Raw genomic sequence first — 21,205 nt, 5'->3', positions numbered from 1 at the left:
TGAGACATAGAACCTTTTTATCTCAATGTCAATAACGTTGTGTTATTGTTATTTATTGTTGTTGCAGGACCAAGAGCGAAGCAGTCGCCACACAAGTGTCTCATTCACCGTCTCCCACAGGACGCTCACCCAGTTGGAAACACACGTCAGGAGGCAACGCTGCAAAAAGAAACACACGGACAGCAGTTTGTGGAGACGACGAGACAAGTCAGGATGTGGTTCGTCACCAGGTTACAGCAAAGTGTCCTACAGAGAAAAGACTCTGCACAGAGAGAGAGCGACGTACAATAATCCACCCAGAGAGAAACACGTGAGTGAATTTAGACTGATTCCCTTTTTACTGCTAAATAATAAAGTTGATATTTTATCTTTTATGAGATGCATATAAACAAATTCAACCTTTGAGATCAACATGACATGATTCCCTGATGTCAGCGATAATCAGTGTATTTGTGTCCGCTGGTCTGAAGCGGTGCAGCTTGACTTAATGATCAATCACCAATCACCAACAATTTACTAACAATTAAATCTAACTGACGTCAGCTGGTTTAACCTCTCAAACACCGGCTCTTTCTTACTGAGTCACAGATGTGGAACGAAATACATTTACTCAAGTTACTGTATTGAATACTTTTTTTGTGTATTATGTATTTTTTAAGTACAATTTAAAGTCAGGATTTTGTATTTTACTTTACGTACGTATTTCTATACTACCCTCACACCCCATGCAAAGTAACTAAGCAACTTTTACTTAAAGTACATTTCAAATGAACTATCTTTTACTTCTACTTGAGAAATATTTCATCAAAGTATTGATACTTTTACTTGAGTACAATATTTTAGTACTTTTTCCACCTCTGCTGAGTCATAAATGTGTAATTTTAGAGAAATACATTTATAAACATTTTAAACGTGCACCCTTTAAAAAAGTTTAGTTGACTGATATTTACTTACACTAACCACATCTTGTGGTTCAAAGTATTTCATATTTTGGTGGCTATTGTATATCATATACAAGTATAAAATATGACTGAAAGCTCCTCGAAGAAACACGTGTACACAGTGTTCAGTTCATCTATCAAAGCAATTTGAGATCTATATAAATAAAGCCTACACTTATAATTATTATTATTATTATCATTATTAAGGCTACAAACCACTGTGTGATGGACAAGTAAAATATCAGTTATCAGTGATCGTGATCACATTAAATCACTGTGACAAGCTCTGAAAATAAAGGCTCATCACTGAGGCTCAAGCACAAGCACCCAAACATGAACTTAAGCTGATGGTTTTACGCGCGCACACACACACACACACACACTGAAGCTGGGGGAATTCCTTCAATAACACTCTCAGGTCTAAGCAGACTTGGGTGGTCCGTGCTTGTCATTATATCCCTGCAGGCAAGAGGGCAAACACAAGAGCACCATGGGAAACACAGCCTTCCTGACGGCAGAGCAGCAGAGGAGCTGTCAATCTGGCTGCAGGAGATTTGGTGTCTCAGTCAGAGACAGAAGTGTCCCAATCACAGAGCAGAGGAAGAGGAAGTCCCTGCTTCTTGTTTGTTCTCTCTCACAAACTGCAGGTGAATAAATACTGTGTGTGTCACTGCTGTCACACCCGCCGCTGCATTTGATTTGGTGGCTTATGCTCGACTCAACAGTCCTGCACCACAGGCCTGAGCAAACACACTGAGCAAACAGGCGCGGGGCTGTTTTCAAGACGACGAGAGCGGGACTTGTTTATGTTCAAACGCACAGAGACGGGTAGCCGTCTCTGAAATCTAGACGCCCCCTAGCGGCAGCAAATGTGATTTGACTGGCGGGGCAGCGTAGCTACGCTCCATTGAGCTTAGGAGCTGAGAAACCGAGAAACGGACGGCCCAATCGCATCGCGGTAGGCAGGCTTAACGTTATGACGACCTTAAGTAGTGACAGAATTCCGCATTCTGCAACTCGAAAACAAGGAAGATGGCTGACGCTGGCGAAAAAGTTTCTTTGAGCGCAACTCTGGACGATTTGAAGTTGAACTTTTCTTTGCGAAAAAGAACAGGAAATATCCCTCACGGTCTCTTTTATCTGCACGACCTCCTGCTGCGGAGGCTTCCACGTCCTTTTCGTCCTCCACCCATTTCCAGTACACCGGCAAGTCACGCTCTAGTCTCGACTTTGCCGATGTGTCACCTATCGCCACTCCAACATGTTGTAATCTCTCGGCAACAGTTTATTTTTCCTTCTATCTTTGAAAGATGTCTCCATTACAACATTTGATCACGGCACGTCTTCAGCACATAAACACAGAGCACTCCCACACCTCATTTCCGTCGCTCTGATTGTTTGTAGCGCTGTCCTATTGCGTGGAGAGGGAATTTGAAGGACAAGCGTTTATCCCACCGCTCAGATTGAGCCCTGACTATGGAGAGAACCTCCCAGACCCTACATCTTGATGTGGGTCTGGCTCGTCAGGCTAAGAGACGGGGGCAAAGGGCACCAACCTTTTTTTTTCTCCTCTGACTGTAGAGACGAATGCATCTGAATGGAGATGAATGAGACAAGAAACATAAACAGCTCTTATCTGTCCATCCTTCTGCCCTCGCTGTGACCTACCTTCAACTCTCTCACATGCCTGTGTTTGCTCCCCTGCTGAGCCTGTGGCTCTCTCTGTTCGTCAATCTGTAACAGAAAATTGAAAAACACAGATTGCATTTCTGATCTTATGTCACTGATTGACAGGCCGCAGATAAATCAGATAAATGTTTTCCATGCAGCCTTGCATGTTTTTTGTTTTTCTTCCTCAGAGGAATATGGATCCATAGACGTTAGGTGCTGATAAAGATCCCCGGACTGCATCTGCATCACTGAGCAGATTTATTACACATTAAACAACGGCAGTGCTGGTGTTTACCTATGGCCTGTTCACACAAAGCTGTGAGGAAGTGAAAATGTCAGAGGAAGCAGGTGAATCACCGATTACGGCTGAGAGTGGATGAGCTGCTAGCATGCGACGCAAAACAGCTGTGAGGCCTTGGGGAAATCTCAGAACGGAGGTCACAGAGTGTGCAGAGAGCAACACACACACACACACAGAAAATGTAAACCAGGTTAAACACAGGGAAATCGCTTGCAGGTTGAAGGTTCTAGAAACTATTCAATGCGATGCACTTCCGTAATAATCTGACAAATATCAGATTGTTGTGGCCAATTTGGATCTGTGTGCTTGTGTGAGTGAATGTGGGTGTGTCGGTGGTGAAGCACTGGTTGTTATGGGTTACTTGCACACCTGTGAGCATGGGTTGGGTAATTAGTCACACAAAAGTTAGATAGGGGAGACACAGCTGAGGAGGTGGAGGGAATTAGGATCAGGAAAGCCACACAGTTTTTCAACCGTGTCTGTGTGTGCAGCAATTGAATTGTTTTGTGTCACAGTATTAGTACTTTTAGTCTTTTATACACAAGTCTGGTTTTAGGTCTTGTGGGATCCAGCTTTTGTTATTGACTTTAAAAGATTTGCAAGCTAATAAAAGTGTCAAACTCAAGCCAATGGAGGACATTATTGTTGTACACCATCACGCGTTGGAAATGGCTTCAAATTCCCTCAAGTGGCCTTTTGGTAGCAAGAATGCCACTACACAGATATTTACAATTATTTTGTCTGATGTCGAGGGGGGGGGACTTGGGGAAACTTGGAGTTCCAGACGGACAAGCCTGTGACGACTTCCTGTCGCTTCAAAACTCAGTAGCCAATCAGCAGGCAGCATCCAAAGGCCCACCCACAAAAAAAAAAACACAGTGTAAAGGGTTAGCAAAGAACAAGTGTATTTTCAAACAATAATAATTAAATTTGAAAATATTGACACAAATCTAATTCCATGCTAAAGTGGTTCTGTGAAGCTGAAAATGTCATAACATAATAGTGAGAATAACATCTTTCAACACATTTGTATTCACCAGAGGAAAATGTCCTCAGTGAATATGACTTAGAGCAGCAAAAAAAGCTGGAAATTGTTTCTCTAGAATGATTCTCGTCCCTTTTAAAGCAACGTTGGACCTAGAATAAATGAGATATATTAAGCTGGTGTCGTGGCTGCTGTCAGACGACGTCTAGCTCTGCAGCACAAGGTTAGAAAAGAAAGGAACGGAGGAGAAGACGCTCAGTGGTGATAGAGAGCGAGTCTTCTTTATCCTGGCAGAGTCTCCACACATTAAAACCAGATGTAGCAGGGCCCCAGTCAAGTGAGGTGCATTATGGATTGAACTCTGAGGTCTGGCTGGCATATTTGGATCTGCCAGACTCGTCCATCATCAATCAAAACATGCTCATAATGTCTTTTCAAGCAGGCCAGAGGGACCAGGGCAGAGCTGTGTGTGTGTGTGTGTGTGTGTGTGTGTGGGCCCTGTGAGTACACTGAACAAGTGGCCACTGTTTATTGGTGAAGAATAGTCACCTATCTGTAAGACGGAGAAGATTCACAGCTGGGACTGTGAAGCCGAGCGCTGTGTGTGTGTGTGTGTGTGCAAACCACAGTGACGTCCCCGTCAGCTTAAAACGGCCTCGCTGCCAAACACCGGCCTCTCTGCGGTTTGTTTACACTGAGAGTTATTCCAGATTATTCCAGACAGCACGTGCACACGGCGACGCGCGCACGACACACACACAACACACTGCACAGCTTCAGACAAGATGTGTGCCACATACTGCAAAAACACATTTGAAGAAATCAGCCGTGGGGGTGAGATCAGTCTGTCTGTCCTCCTACTCACACACACACACACACCAGTAAAATAATAGCATAATAATAACCTATAAACAACAAGTTCTCCAAATGTTTCCCTTTGTTTGACATTTAATGAAGTATTTTGTTATGAACAACATGACATTTCTGCAGCAAAATAAGTGCAATTTAAACAATATTATGCCTCAGTTTTACCATTTACACGACGTACACATCACAGTGGATCTACAGGGATCTGGAACTGACAAATGTAGTATTTAACATTATGATTAGACTGTAATCAGTCAGGTGGGCCAGTTCTGGATATTTGAATAATAATAATAATAATAATAGATTTTATTTGTATTGCACTTTGTATTTGAGCAACAAACCTCAAAGTGCTACAGGGTAAAAACAAGATAAAAGACAGTTTAAAAAAATATATATATATACATATACACATACATATACACATACATATACATATACATATACATATACATATACATATACATATACATATACATATACATATACATATACGTACACACACATATAAATATATATATACACACTGTGGCAGTGGGGCTTGGTTAGAGCGGCGGCTGCTGGAGGGAAGGGAGGAGTGGCTCAGCCGGTGATCAAACAGCTGGACAGAATCAGGTAATTAGTCAGCTATATAAGCATGTTTGTAACCTGGTTCTGGTCTCTTGCAGTAGGCTGGGTCCACACGCACGCGGAAAGAGACGGAGAAAGAGACAGAGAAAGAGACAGAGAAAGAGACAGAGAAAGAGAGAGGTTGACACCACAGCAACAGCTGGCTTCCTTTGTTCGTGTGATTATTTCTGTTGCAATAAACCGGACTGTACTCACTCAAACCGATCTTGTTGTCCTTCCTGAACCCCAGTGAGTAGTGTTTAGCTCACACACACATATACAGATATACATATAAATATAAATGAAATTAAAATTAGCTATGCTTTTCTAAAAAGGTAGGTTTTAGTGTTTGACACCCCCTGTGCCTCATCAGGACCAGGTTTTGGTTTCTGTGAGGACGAACGGGTTCTGACAAGGATGACGAGTACACACACACACACGCACACACACACGCACACACACACACCTGTATTAGCCCCCTCGTCTCCAGGACCAGTTCACACAGCTGTCTTGGCAAAGTTATATGAATGTGATGACACAGAGCCAGAAAGCTGTACTGATCAAGAATGTGTGTGTGTGCGTGCGTGCGTGCGTGTGTGTGTATAAACATGTTTGTATCCTTGTGTGTTTTTGACCTTTGTGTGTGTGTGTGTTGCAGGATGTGAGTGATTGCCCTGTGAGGGAGGATGATTGAGCAGTGAAAAATGAATCATCAGCAGACAGTTCGTCCGTCCTCTCCACCCCTGCGTCTGCCTCAGAGCCTCCTGGGACACTCAGGCGTCCTGATTTCAGCTCCTACATCACAGGGGCGACTGTGGTCATGGCCAAACGGTAAAGGAGCATGTTCCATAATATCCATAATGTCCCAGACCTCGCATCTGCAGTGGAAAGGTCAGTGGTTTCCTCTCCGGTGTCAGAGTGAATGAATGAAGGATAACGCAGGTAGTTTTTCAAAGAATAATCCATCTCTCCGAAGGTGATGGGTGAGACCACATGGATAAAACATTCTGACGTTGTTTTTTAAATATATTTTTAGGACTCACCACCAGACTGAATCACTGTGTGGAGCCATATGGCGTGATGCATGTTGACACATCCACACCAAACCCCAAACAACACAGATGTTAAAGTGTGTCAGATGACAACATAATGTAATGTTTGGCGTTTAGTCCATAATGTTGTTACAGTAACTCCTGAACAAGAACGTCTTGCTGCACTAATGCTGTTGTTAAGTTTATTTCATTAAAGCTTAACACTCATTTAAAGGTTTATTTCATATCTATAGTGAACATTTATTACATTACTGTAATGAAAAGTTTTACTCTTTTACTCTGTAATGTCTGTAATTTTCCCTACAAATTTCGTGGCAGGTTTTTCTGGAGAACGAGTAATTAAGTACCAATTATGGAAGGAAATAATGAGAGAACCTGCTGTGCAGTGACTGTGTAAAGACTGTGTAAGTTTGCATTAGCAGTTGAATCGTATTAAGTGTGTGTGTGTGTGTGTGTGTCTCTCAATTCCCTCCATAATTAGTACCAATAAAAAATGGCATGTTTCCACCGGCTCGACTCACCTCGCCCTCTGTGTTTCCTCTAGCATAGTAAAAGTACCTGGTACAAGTACCTGCTCTGGCGAGGTTTTTCAGTGAGCTGAGCTGATAATATGGGTGACGTTGTCAGACTGCCGGTCACTGATTGGTCAGAGTGTCCGACACGAGAATCAAGCTGAACAATGCCGAACTTTAGATCAGTTAGAAAAGACGTAACAATCCTAAAAACGTGGGTTAATCTCCAACAATTACCAGGGAAATGTCTAAAATCTCAATATTTAAAGCTCACATAGAGTGGTCCTGTTGCACATATATGTTAGTTATGGAGGTCTACTTGCATACATTAACTTGTTTTTATGCTCAAAAACCTCCTAGTTGCTGTAAACGAGCCGATAGAAATATCTCCTTACTGATGCTCTCCTCAGCCGCGATATTTCAGACTGAAATCTCACCCCCAGAAGACAGAGTGTGTTGTGATTGGCCAGTACCCGGAAGTGACATCTGGAAAGGTGGATGCACTGCTCCTCATTATCAAAACATTGTTTTAACAGTGTTTAAAAATAGCTTCTTCATGACTCCCCGCCGCAGTCCCTTTGACGACCTTTGACCCGGAGTCAGACCCAGAGTTAGTTAACATTGGAGTCTGGTGTGTTTAGTGACAGCACTGCTGTATTTCAGTCCAGTGACTAATGACATAATATTGTTAATCAACTGATTCTAATGATTCAGTTACACTGAAAACAACTGCTTTACAAGTCACCAGTCACTCGTTTGTGTGTGTGTGTCACGGCAGTTTCATGCAACCGTGCAGTGATGACTCCGCCCACATTTTGTAGTGGAAAACCAACCTAAATCGTACTATAGTGGAAAACGACTGTTCTTCCAGGTCTGTGTATTACAGCAGCAAACATAAAAACATTTTTTTCAAAGTTTCCATACAATGAATATGAGAAAACTATCAAAGTTTCCATTTTGTGTAAAAAGCCAGTAAAAGTTGGTCGTTTCCAGCAGCGAGAATGTAATCGTAACACGATCACACCCACGAACACTAACACACTCTTCATCTGTGTCCCAGTAACTAAACTACACCAGAGCTCTACACTAATCCCCTGAATGACTGAGGATCAGCGGGGCTGGGCTCCTGAAGACGAACAACGATGACACGGAAACACACCTGTGATGCAGGAGAACACGAGTAAGTAAAAGCTCCGCAGATTTCAAACAATAACACAAGCAGCAGCACAAGCTCGTACATCCTCCACAACAACAAAGGCTCACAAAGACTTATCTACGTTTTCATGAGAGAAGAAGAAGAAGACTGGTAAACTGTGGCAATCACCGTGGAGAGCTGCTGGACCATCACAGATATAATCAACCAGTCATGACACAGTGCCGCTCTGTGCTGCTCTGCACTTATTTATGCTCTGGTTTCCCTTTTGGCAGAGCTGCTGTCGGTGAGAGCAACGACATGAACGCAGAGTGTAGATCTTTCTCCTCAGCCTCCTCTGATCAACGCTGTCTGCTTCATTGTTCACTCAGTCCTGCTTTAGGCCACATTATACTTCTCCGACTGCGTATGCGTTCTCCGTCTGCGTCACCACGGAGACAACTCGAGCCTTCGTACTTCTGCGTCGTGGTGACGCACACGCGCTGCAATTTCCCGCCCGATCAGTAGGGGTCGCTGCGCAAGGTTGTTGTGCTTCAGGCTACAGTGAGCAATGGTGTCCGAGAGAGAAAGAGAGAGAAAGACTGTTGTTGTTGAAACAGATTTAAGATAATTTGAGGTGAGAAATTGTCCATTTAGAGTCTAAACATGTGCTGTGTGTGTTAAGATATGACGTATTTATAGTTTGGCAGCGACGTTGTCGGCGGTGATCAGCTCCGCCTCTGTGGACGCTCAGTGCTCACTGTGAGCCGGCACAGAGCAGCGTTAGCTCGGCCTGTCCTGAGGACCAATCACAGCTCTTGCCGTCTCCGTTGTCCCTTGACGGAGTGACGGACACTTAAAAAATATTTCGGAGTTTTGCAGTCGGAGACGACGCAGAGGCTCTTCGACAGGCTCTGATTGGAGCGACAGAGTGTGTGTTTCTCACACAAAGCTTAACGTCTTGTTGAGATGTCCTCCATTGTTGTCTCTTGTGTCAAAGTCATTTTTGGTTCAGGGGCCACATGCAGCGCAATTTGATCTCAAGTGGGCCGAACCAGTAAAATAATAGCATAAAATCATATGGAAAATAACTGCAATTTCAATAATATTATCCCTGAATTTTACAGGTAGTTCAGACAAATTAGTCCTGTGGGCCGGATCAGACCCTCTGATGGGCCGTTTCTGGCCCACGGGCCGTATGTTTGACACCCCTGTTGTAATCGCACCAGTCCAAATCAATCTGTACCAAAGCTGTACAGATTTCTACCGACTGCTTCTTACAACTCTCTCTGCAGAACAAAAACATTAGTGAATAATGAACTGAATATGTTCTTTATTGTTATGTAATCATCTACAAAAGTACATTGAAGAGAAAAGTAACTAATTAAGTTGATATTGAGCTGTTTGATCTGATGAAATAAAGAGCAGAGGTTAGATTGGGATTTGGTGAAGTTGCTGAAGGACATGAGTGTGTGAGCAGAGCCGTGGATCATAAACACCCACAGAAGAAAGAGGAGGACGTGTTCTCCCCTGTCGGCTGAACATGGAAGTGATCCAGATCATGGGGGCTGGACCGGGTCCAGGTGCAGAGAAAAAGAGCTCTCTCTCTCTCTCTCTCTCTCTCTCACACACTCACACACTCACACACACACACACAGAGCAGAGCCGCTCTCATCCAGATCCAGATCAGTGCCAGACGCGCGCTCGCCTTTTTTTTTTTTTTAGTTTTTGTGTGATTTCGTTTCTATTTGAACTCTGGGACTCGTTTATATCGCGCGTCTGTGTCGCGTGTGTCTGAAGTGTTATGTATTTCCACTCTTCTGAGGAATAAACTGTGGGAATTAAAGGTGCGCGAAGTCTTCTTGGTCTCGACGCGCAGGTTCAGTAAAGTTTGAGGAGGAAAGACTCGTCTGCGTGGACTCTAACAGACTCTAACAGACTCTAACAGTCTGTTCATGGTCTGATCGCTTTCTCCTCCGCTTGCAGGAGTCTGGGATTGTTTGTTCTGAGCTTTTTCGAGCGGATACAAAAACCTAAATGTCAACATAAAGACGTCGTCGGGGAGACTCCGTCTTTTTCTTTTTGAATTGCGCCGTCCCAGAAATGGTGGGGCACCTTCACCTTCAGGCGATGGATGATAGTCTGAAAGGAAAGAACCGGGAAGGGCTCCTCGACAGCCCGGACTCCGGACTGCCCCCCAGTCCCAGTCCGCCCTTCTGCTCACTGTCCCCGGGTCTGAACGAGTCGCGCTCCAGCAGCTGCGCGACGCCCGTGGACCATGGTCATCATGGATTTTATAAAAAAGAAAACAAAGAAGGCAAACTGGTGAGGAACGAAACGCTGTGACTGACTAATGCATGTGGTTATTATTGACTTTGTAAAAAATCAGGATTTGTCAAAACGAGAGAATCTTCAAATAATCTGTACTATGTCCAAAAAGTGATTTTTTAGTCTCTGCACATCTGGAAGCTCTCTCTCTCTCTCTCTCTCTCTCTCTCTCTCTCTCTCTCTCTCTCTCTCTCTCTCTCTCTCTCTGTGAATTCCTCAACAGAGCAGACTGTTGCTGCTGCTGCTGCTGCTGTTGTTGTTGTTGTTGTTGTTGTTGTTCTGTTGTTGAAGAAGAAGATGCCATCACTGGCCTCACCAACAGTCCAGTAAATACCTTGTGTCTCCACGCTGGTGCATCAGCTGCTGCTGGTGCTGCTGGTGTCACCAGGGTCAGTGAGTTGATCAGGCTGGATCCAGCTGTGTTTCCCAACCTGGGGTCCGGGGACTCCCAGGAGGCCTGGGCAGGAAAATAGAGGGGTTCAACCTGTCAGAGAGCTTTAAAGGTGGCTAAAGGTGTGTGGAGATCACAGTGATCAGACTGTGTTACTGCTCTGACTGGATACATCTGTATCATACGTATTTATTTTACTGCAAATATTTAGTTTGTACTGTTGTTGTTGGTGAGTTCAGTTTGTTATATGAACATTATTCCTGAGTCTCTGTGACATATTTTATCATTTATTACATAATGCACCTTTAACACAGACAACAACGGAACGTAACAATGGAGCACTAAAGTGCGGGCTAACGTTTGTCAGTCGCGTTAAAGACAGTGATTCCGGAAAGTGTTGCATCCTTCAAACTTTGAAGGTTCCAGTTTGTAAGAATTAGTGACATCTACTGGTGAGACAAAACAAAACAGGAAACTACGGTGGCCTTTAGGAAGGTTCCGCTTTGTTGACGTCGTAAGATTTGGTTTCAGTGTGAGAATCACACACAAATGTGTTCTAAAAATGATCTATACAGTCATAGGTAAGGCTATGTAAACCTTAAAGCAATTATACATTCAACACACTTATGGAAACATCCAGAAGCTGAAAAGTCTCAAAATAGAGTTGCCGAGTAAGAGAAAGGAGACTTTAAATGTATTCATGCATCCCAGAATGAACGATTGCTGAAAGCTAAAAATACACCAGCATCTGGAAGTCTGTGTTTTTCATGATTTATTCATGTTCAGATCTCTGTCTGTGGAGTAAAATAACAGATCCTGTTCATTTTAGTTCTCTTCAGTTTTTACTGTAATCTCAGCAGAAAACGACTGCAACTGAACGCTCTCTCTGCTGTGAAGTCGCGCACTTGTCTAATGAAAGATTGCACAATTGTAGCACAATTTCCCAGCAGTGTGAAAGAATTGTAGAGTAATTGCACAATATGTCAACGTTAGTGCTTGTTTCGCAACAAAAAACAACAAGTTTCCTCCAAATAAACTCAACGGAAACTTCGATTTCTGGTGCTTTGATTGAAACAGCGCGCTGTGACGTGTACGAGCCACGAGTGACAGGTTCAGCTTCAGAAGTGGTGAGAGCGTGTCTGTGCAGGTCAGGGTGGCTTTTCAAGTGTCTGACGTTGCACGACATCAGTTTGCTGAAGCATGAAAAGAGAGAGAGAGAGAGAGAGAGAGAGATCTTTAATCCCGTGGAGGTTCAGATTAGTAGCTAGTGTCCTCTGCTCTGTGGTTTTTGCCTTTTAAAGTTCAGCTCCAGCTCCTCCTGCTCCTTGTATTTCTAAAACATCTTTTTTTGAAGATGAGACAGAGGGAGACACTCTCTCTCTCTCTGTCTATTTTTGTGTTGTTTTTGTGTAAGAACAATCCTCAGGTCCTATTTTGAGGTGCAGCAGCCTCGTCAGAGCGGCTCTAATCGTTCCATGAGCTGTCACTTCTGAGTGAAATGCGGATAAACGCTCGCCCACGAGCTTTAACTTCATGCAAACGCCGGCTAATTGATGATATATTTGTGTATTTGCGTCTCACAGCGCGTCGTGTTGAGTCGTCCAGAGCTGGTTAAGGTTATGTCCACATCCAGTTCAAGGAGGTGTCTCAACTGTCAGTGGATTAAGCAGAGGAGGACAGACAGGAGACGGATCTCATTACCTTTTCTAAATCTGCCTCACTGTGTGACACTGATGCTCTCACGCTAAACTGCAGGCACAAGAGTGTTTTTATGTACGTTTACACATTTGTTCTCAGAAACTTTACAAATGCTGCTATGTTACTTCATTTGTCAGATGCAGTTACATTATTATGTTATTATTATTATTATTATTATTATTATATACTACGGAAGCGTATTGCATTCACTTGAAAAAAAAAAAATCCAGTTTTTCTCAGTAATTAATTTTCAGTTTGATTTTTTGAAAACATTTTTCCCTGTTTTTCTGAGTAATTTTTTTTCTGAGTAAATTTTTTTCTGTTTTTCGGAGTAATTTTTTTCGTTTTTTGTGCAAAAATTAGTGCAAAAAATCATTAGTTTGTCGACTTAACGCAGGCACCTGAGGACTTTGCGGTTGTTCAGAAGGAAAGCCCATTCAGATCTGCTAGACATAGTAATGTCTAGTACTAGACATAGTAATGTCTAGTACTAGACATTACAATGTCTAGTACTAGACATTACTATGTCTAGTACTAGACATTACTATGTCTAGTACTAGACATTACTATGTCTAGTACTAGACATAGTAATGTCTAGTACTAATAATCAACAGATTAATTGATGATGGAACTAATCGTTAATTGCAGCTCTACCTATTATATGTCATTAAATGGAGGGAGGAAAAAGGACTGAAAAACCCAGCTTCACTGCTGTGCACCAAACATCCAGTAGAGGCAGTATTTGTATTGTGCATTGTACATTGTGCATTGTGTGTGTGTGTGTGTTACTGAGCTGCAGGCTTCACCAGCAGCAGGGCTTTTCTTAAGCTCTGTGTGTCTCCACTGCACTGAAGGTGGCCGACCGTCCATTTACCGCTGTTTTACTCTGCAGAAGAAGAAGCCAGAAACACAGCGTGCACAAATACCTGACATGCTCTCCGTGCTGCGGCGGCACAGGACGATTACGTCCCTGTGCAGAATTTCCAGGTCGTAAAGAAGCAGCAGCACAAAACCAACAGAACTGCATATGAGGGAAAGGTTTCAGTCATATATGTCACGACAGCTGCCGATATAGAGTGCTGATGCATCCCCACTTTACCTCTCGTCTTATGTAGACACACCACAGTGTGTGGTGATGACTGCTACAGGCCGTGCTGTAGATCAGACGTCTGCTGCAGCCTTGGCCTTCTTCTCGCTCGTGGCACCAAACGCAGCGCGTGACATCTCCACTGTGTAACCTGAGAGCTGCAGACTTCAGATTCAGGAAAAACCTTTGGTGTCACCACAGTGTTTGACAGTACCTGGAGTAGATGTGTGAGAGGTCAAGGGTCAACATGCAAACAGTCGAGCACAGTTTTGACCTCATTGGGTCATCAGGTGCTTTACTTTAAAAGCTCACATAGACCGGAAGTTCCTATTAAGGCTGTTTTTTAGTGTGTATCTGCGTCATTACCTTGTTTATGAAGCCCTGAAGGTTCTAAACAAACAGTTCAGCCACTGCTGAGAACGCTGTGTTTTATTGTAATCTCAGGCTCAGAGAGATCTCTGAAAAAACCCGGTCCGGTTACGTAAACAGCGGTTCTCCTGAACAGCAGATCCTCCTGCTTCGGGCACTAGTCCGGGCACATCAGGTTGCGTACATTGAACCGCAGAAGAAGAATAACGTCCGTTGTGGAGGTGTTTCACGAGCGACAGTGTCTTCTGACTCTGGGTCTGACTCTGGGTCAAAGGTCGTCAAAGGGGCTGAGGCGGGGAGTCGTGAAGAAGCCATTTTTAAACACTGTTAAAACAATGTTTTGATAATGAGGAGCAGTGCATCCACCGTTCCAGAGGGGGGAGCTGTGCTTCTGAGAGGTGCTGAATATGTCACTTCCGGGTACTGGCCAATCACAAGACACTCTGTCTTCTGGGTGAGAGAGTTGAGTCTGAAATATCGCGGCTGGCGAACAGCATCAGAAAAGAGGATTTCTATCGGCTCGTTTACAGCAACTAGGAGGTTTTTGAGCATAAAAACAAGTTAATGTATGTAAGTAGACCTCCATAACTAACATATATGTGCAACAGGACCACTCTATGGGAGCTTTAAAAAATTAATAGAGAAAAATCTATGTGTAGCTTATTGAAGACTGAACTGCAGCCATGGATGAAATGTGGATTCAGCGTTGGTCCTTTTTATCAGGGCTGAGTGATATTTGTTTTGTTTTATTGATGATGTTGGCAGCAGCAGCGTGCGATACAAGTCCAGCATTTATGATATCAGCGTCTGTCAGCTTGTGTGTTGTCGGTCTGTTTCAGCGGGTTCTGTGTGTTCTTTGTATCTAACAATGCTCCCGTGTTCTTTGGCCTCTGCCAACTCTGGACCTAAGCTACAAGAGACACTGAGACTCTCAGACACTCACATTGTAAACCTTCAGTTTTAGCTCCGAGGGACCAAGACGTGACCTGAAGTTACCAAAACAAGTAATAATATGTCAAACTGGGATGTAATACTAATGCCATCTTATTACGTAATTACTCGGTATGGCTCGGTAATACAAAAGAAATTGTGTGCGACACATCAGGGAGGATGGGTTTCAGATACTATTACTTGGATATTTGGAAATGACAGGGTAATACAGTCATATTTGTCTTTAGTAGCATACTAAATTGGAAATTGCATTAGAATAGGGTCAATACCAGTGAGTATCATGATTAAATGTAAGTTTAATAATATTGATTTAAAATTAGCATAAGATATTTTTACCACGTTTTATCTGCACTGTATTTTAATTTGTAGCCTTCAACGTTGCATTTCATTCACAAACAGTATAACCTTATGTTAATTAGACATTTTTGTAGAGTCTATTTATTGTACTTGGTCTTTGCAAGTTTGATGATTTTGTGATTGATCTTCAACCCTAATCCTTAAGGAGGTATCGTAGTGAGGACGACCAGAACCAGAGCCATAAAATCACAGCTTACAGCAGCCAAGAAGAAACACTACGCGGCCATGAGACGTCTGTGCGTCTGTGTTTAGATTCTTTCTTTAGTAAAAAGTCTGCGTGAGTGCACTATCATCGTTTTCAAAGAGCGTCCATCCTTATTATATCCTGAATGACAGCTGCTCTGCAGACTTCTTGTGAGTGAATTTTCCAGTTTCATGAACTCCTGTAGGCCCCGACACATGCATGCAGGACCTATTTTCAGTTCCCGCACACACACACAGTGTGAGTGTGTGTGTGTCTCACACGCAGGAGCGTCACCGCCAACACTTCATCTGTCCGACCCACACTGTGTAATTATCACAACTAAAATGGAAGTGTTGCTCCGGCTGCTGTGTCTGATTGTTCCTGTAGTAGCATTGGTGCCGTGTGCTCTCCTGCGACGAGGTGGAGTGTGGTTTTAATTTGCTGGCTCTGCTGAACCCCCCCCCCCCCCCACACACACACACACACACCCTCCACAACCATGCTGGGATTTTTTTTTTACTGGAATTCCTTGAATGGACACGTTGGCAGACTGATGACAAACAGCTCAGCAGTTGGTGGATGTTTCTTTCAGTGTGTGGTGGTGACTGTGTGTGTGTGTGTGTGTGTTTTCTACACAGCTGCCCTACCTGCTGCTCAACTCCACGGGGACGGACCCCAAGACTCGCATGCTCCCCGTGTTCTTCGGAGAAAGCATCGAGGTCAACCCCAAACCAGAGCAGGAGATCAAGTAAGGGAACTCTGACACGCGAGGACACGACAGTAAGCTGCAGCTGCAGCTGCAGCGGGCGGCGTTCGAGGCATTTGTTTTGTCTTCTCAACGCTGCCATCTAGTGATCACTTTTAGACGGTGTCCCCATTTCATACACAGAAATTAAACCTGAAGCTTGTGCACAAACACAAACTTAGTTCAACTAGAAACACAAACATCACTGTCACTCATGCTGCATCTGTGCAAACATTATGATTATAAGAACAGGTATAAGTGACTTATACTTAAAGGTGCATTATGTAATAATAATAATAATAATAATAATAATAATAAATCTAAATCAACTGGCCATAAAATCCTCCTAATATGTCACAGAGACTCAGGAATAATGTTCATATAACAAACTGAACTCACCAACAACAACAGTACAGACAAAATATTTGCATTAAAAAAATATATTTTGCAGACTGCAAATCATGTTTATGTTTTGAAATCATGTTTTGGTGTCATGTGGCGCCACCTACCGCCGTCTACCAATCATTGCAGTCAGTAGAGTCTCAGCTGCCAAGCAACCACGGGTTGCCAGTTGCGTCAGAAAACGAAACCTCAAAGACCTCGGTATTTTGAATTTGAATGTAGTAACTGTTTTTGGCCACATTCTTACATATGGCGCCTTTAATATCATCTGTTACCTTATAATATCTGTGCACCGATGATGTTTTTGCCGAGTTTCCGTCTCAGGAGATTTGTTTTTCTATATTTTCAACATGACTTTTAAGAAAGTGTGAACGAAAAATATGTTTACCCCTTTTTTTTCCTCTCTCTCCCAGGTGCAGCTCTGAGGTCAAGTATGACTCCGACAAGCATTACCGGGACCGGGTTTACTGTGCTCCGGTTCCCACGGCGACCTCCTTCAGCGAGACGGTGGTGGCGGTGCGGAACTGCACCTGGAGGAGCTACAAGTCCCAGGTGTACCTGGAGCCGCGGCAGAGGCCCATCAGCTACCAGAGCACCACCATCATCTACCCCAAACACGCCAAGAACACTTACCGCACCACGCTCAACTACAACGCCGCGGGCTCACGCCGCTGGTTTGTTTCCACTGTGCAGCTGGAGTCGAGCGAGGATTCGAGTCCCTGCATCATCTACACTGAAGACCTGTAGACACACAGAGGGAAGTGAGACGAGGAACTTGTCGTCTTGAAAGCCTGTAAAAAACCCTGCCTGTTTATCTTTGCTCGCCGTGGAGGAAGCTTTGGGAACCTTTAGTGACGTTTCACCTGAGTGTATTTAGACTTTTCTACTGACGCGGTCTTTAAAAAAGGGACTCTGCCCTCTGGTGGTCTCAAGCTGCACTTGAATGGTTTATGTCTTATTTAATACAAGAGCTGACAAATTGGTGGCCGTTGCCGTTCTTCCAGTTGGATTGTTAACCTCGGTGAAGGTAACAGTCGGAGCGCAGACGATGATGCGGTCGCGAGGACAAACCCCATCGCACCAATGCAAAGCTTGCTAACGTGGCTTTATTGCACTCGTTTTCTTTCTATCGCAGTCGGCTCAGTGGACTCGCGGTTTGCAGGGGGAGAAATCCAGTGAAAAGAATTGGACCAAAGACTGTTTCTGAACTCAAACGTGAACGACAGCTTTAAAGACACTTTCTACAACAACAGCTCGTTTAGTTCGATCGAGCAATTTCGTTTCGGCGGTTTGTGTCGAGTTAATACTGAGAGCCTGGTTTAAAGCGTCTGAGGAATCTGGTTAAAATAATGTGAAACGCTCCACCGTGTTGGGTCAGTGGAGTTTTGGTTAAACTTAATTTGAATATGTTAATTAGTGTTCTGTCAGATAATTATTTGGTCTCAATTCATGAAGAGAGTGATGCTTTAAAGGTGCATTATGTCATAAATGATAAAATCCTCCTAATATGTCACAGAGACTCAGGAATAATGTTCATATAACAAACTGAACTCACCAACAACAACAGTACAGACAAAATATTTGCATTAAAAAAATCATGTTTATGTTTTGAAATCATGTTTTTGGCATCATGTGGCGCCACCTACCACAGTAGTAGTAGTCTCAGCAGCTGAACAACCACGGGTTGCCAGTTACGTCAGAAAACCAAACCTCAAAAACCTCTGTGTTTTGAATTTGAATGCAGTAACTGTTTTTGGCCACATTCTTACATATGGCACCTTTAAAAACTCACTCGATTAACTACTAAATCATCATAGGACCACATCACCTGTTAGTTACAAACTGATTAAGGACAAGGTTGACTTCTTTTGCTAGTCTCACAACAATCGCAGGTACGCGGTGCCGTCGTCTGCCCTCGCAGAGACGCTCGCCCGTCCGTCACCGTCTGCGACTGCTTCTCAAAATAAAACACTTCCGTAAAAACCAGCCGCTCGTAAACACATCACACAGTACGATAAAGTGGCCGCAGTTGTTTATTTAAGATTTAAAAATCACGCCGCACCACGGAAACCTTTTTTTTTTTGTAACAACTAATCTTTGTGGTAATACGTCTTGTTTATGAGTGCATTTGTAGAGAAAGAGTCAGTGTTATAATAACATTTAATTTAAAGCATGTTTTAAAAAGACGTTAATTAAAATATCACCAGGTTTCGGGTGTGAGGTGTTTCAGTCGTGTTGTTATTTATACAAATATTAGTCACAGCCTCACGTGGTCCTCACAGGTTACTGAACATATTAATCTTTTAGAATTGCTGGTGCAGCTGATGGTGTTACAGGTCGTTTTGTGGAAGCATAAACATAAACTCTGAAACTCTGATTTCCCTGTTAAAGATGTACGATTTTGTTTTTACTCAGCGTTTCCTCTACATTCTCATGCGCGTCTGTACAGTTTACCGAAAACATTGCAAATGTCGAGACTTCAGATTTTTACCTCACAGTTTCTTAGGTATCACTTTTATTTTGTTGGAAAAAAAAAAAAGTTTATTCCCTACTTCTCAGTTGAGGTGTTTGTGAGGTTGTGAATTTGTTCGGTTTTGTATTTTGGGGGGGTATGTGGAGGAGAACGAACAAGAAGCAGGTGGAGCCTCTGGGCTTTAATGAGGGGAACAGGAAGTTCACTGGAAACACAGAGCACAATCTGCTCTTTCAAAAGAAACGAAGAGGAAATATTGTGTCCTGACTTTTAAAGTTCCATGGTCAGACGGTGAAGAGTTGTGTGTGAGGTCGAGGAGTTTAACACGTCGCTGGTGTTTTGTGTGAGATACTTTTTGTGTTTCCTAACACTTGATTTTGTTACTGTAAAATATGTTTCCTGTTGTATATGTGGCATCGAGGCACTTCATAATTCTCTTTATATTTTTCTACGTCAATAATTGCTCCTGTTCTGATCGAGGAAAATAATTTAAAAAAGATGTATATCATAAATGAATAAAAACATGAAATTCCCAACCCCCAGCGCTGTTGTTCCGAGTCAAACTTCTTGTGTTTTTCCTGCTCACCGCACATTTAATTTTGTCTTCATTAATGTCTTTTTCCAGCCTTAGGCAGCTCCATTCAAGGGAATGAGATCAAATAAGACGAGATAAGATTTTATTGATCCCCCACAGCAGCACAAAGGGAAGCAGTATAACGTAATGAAAGGTAAATAAAAAATAGAAATAAGACCAGGAACAAAGTGAAATCAAAATACAGGATAATCCGCTTCTACACGGTGTTTCCGGTTTAGTTTGTTCTCATTTTCTTAGCTTTACTCGCTGTTAGATGTTCTTCTAGTCTGTGATTGGTCACTTTCTACCTGGGGCGTTTTTTTTTGTTTATAAATACCCCCTGTTTACGCCCGCCTCCAGTCTTCTGGAGGTCTGCTAGCTGTCTCCACGTTGGCATCGACATATGAGCAGCTGTTAGCAGCGAATGTCATCTCTGCCAGCGACTTTAAACGAATTTGAAGACCGTCGTCATCGTGTGGCTCCGACTTCAGCAGCAGCAGCAGAGCAGCAGCATGAACAGCGGAGGAACTAAGGTTAAATCGTTTTCTGTTCTTAGCACGAGGCTCCAGGTGGCTAGTTAGCATGCTATTAGCTTATTAGCTTCACGTCGCTCCCCATATACGCGGTGAAAAAACACCAGATAAAACGATGTAATTGAACGAATCATTAAAAATAACAGTGTGGCCGCGGGTCCTTAAAAAGTCGTCAATCAATGTTCCTAAAAATAAGGCCTTAAATATGTGTGTGTCTTGGCTAAAGCGTCTACAGGTGGCGGTTAGCATTGATTAACCACTCGACAACATGGAAAAGTGCAAGTTTAATCACAAATGGCTTAAAAATAATGAGTATTGTTGGTTGAGGTCGGTGCCTTGCAGCGCGTATGAAGCTAGCTGCATCATATGTCGTAAAAATGTTCCCCTTTTGATATGTATTTCCATTGTAAGTTTGGTCTTTCGTTTAGAGGTGGTATTAAAAAGGCTTAAATTTAACTTGTTTATACCTGTAGACACCCGGATTTTAAATGACTGAAATGTCACTTTTTAAAATTTGTCAAAACAGAAACATTTATAATCAATTTTACTATGTTTTTGTATATATACTTTTGCAACAAAACAACAAATTAAAGTGTAAAAATGGGCCGTTTAATGTAAAATCCAAATAATGTGATTCATTATTTTCAATGTGTGCCTCTAAACTATGACACAGTAGATGTAGACAAACTGATGTAGCGAGTCTGTTCTGATCTTTTTTACTTGACTTCTGAAAGAGCACAAGTTAAACCATGTCCTGTCTTCTCATCTGCAGAAACTGGAGACGTCCATCATCTTCTCCATGACGTCGGCTGCTTCTTCCACCGCTCTGAGACAATGAGTATTCACGTCCATTTTTATTGTGTTTAGTCTGCTCCATGAGCGTGGAGATGTAGCCAAACAGTGGAGAAGAAACTCTGTTCTTCCTCGCTTCCCTACATCTCCATAAACTAATGCACATGTTTACTGTTGTAGTTTGATTTGTTTATCTAAATAAAGCTAAAAAAGTAATGACAAACATTTTGGTTGGTAATATTTTGTGCTAAAAG

The 21,205-nt window shown here is 42.8% G+C and overlaps 1 protein-coding gene across 1 annotated transcript; it reads left to right on the top strand.

The window, feature by feature from the left end:
• Window positions 1-9,807: 9,807 nt before the first annotated feature.
• On the top strand, window positions 9,808-19,586 carry rflna (refilin A). The gene is made up of 3 exons (XM_083902249.1): window positions 9,808-10,392; window positions 16,071-16,180; window positions 16,993-19,586. Exons 1-3 carry the CDS (start codon window positions 10,171-10,173, stop codon window positions 17,324-17,326), a joined length of 666 nt encoding a protein of 221 aa, XP_083758375.1. The 5' UTR covers window positions 9,808-10,170; the 3' UTR covers window positions 17,327-19,586.
• The last annotated feature ends 1,619 nt before the right edge of the window (window positions 19,587-21,205 follow it).

Source organism: Microchirus variegatus (assembly GCF_963457635.1).
Source record: "Microchirus variegatus genome assembly, chromosome: 16".
Lineage (NCBI taxonomy): Eukaryota > Metazoa > Chordata > Actinopteri > Pleuronectiformes > Soleidae > Microchirus > Microchirus variegatus.
The sequence above is the reverse complement of the archived record's forward strand: the minus strand, read 5'-3'. Positions and strand labels throughout refer to the sequence as shown.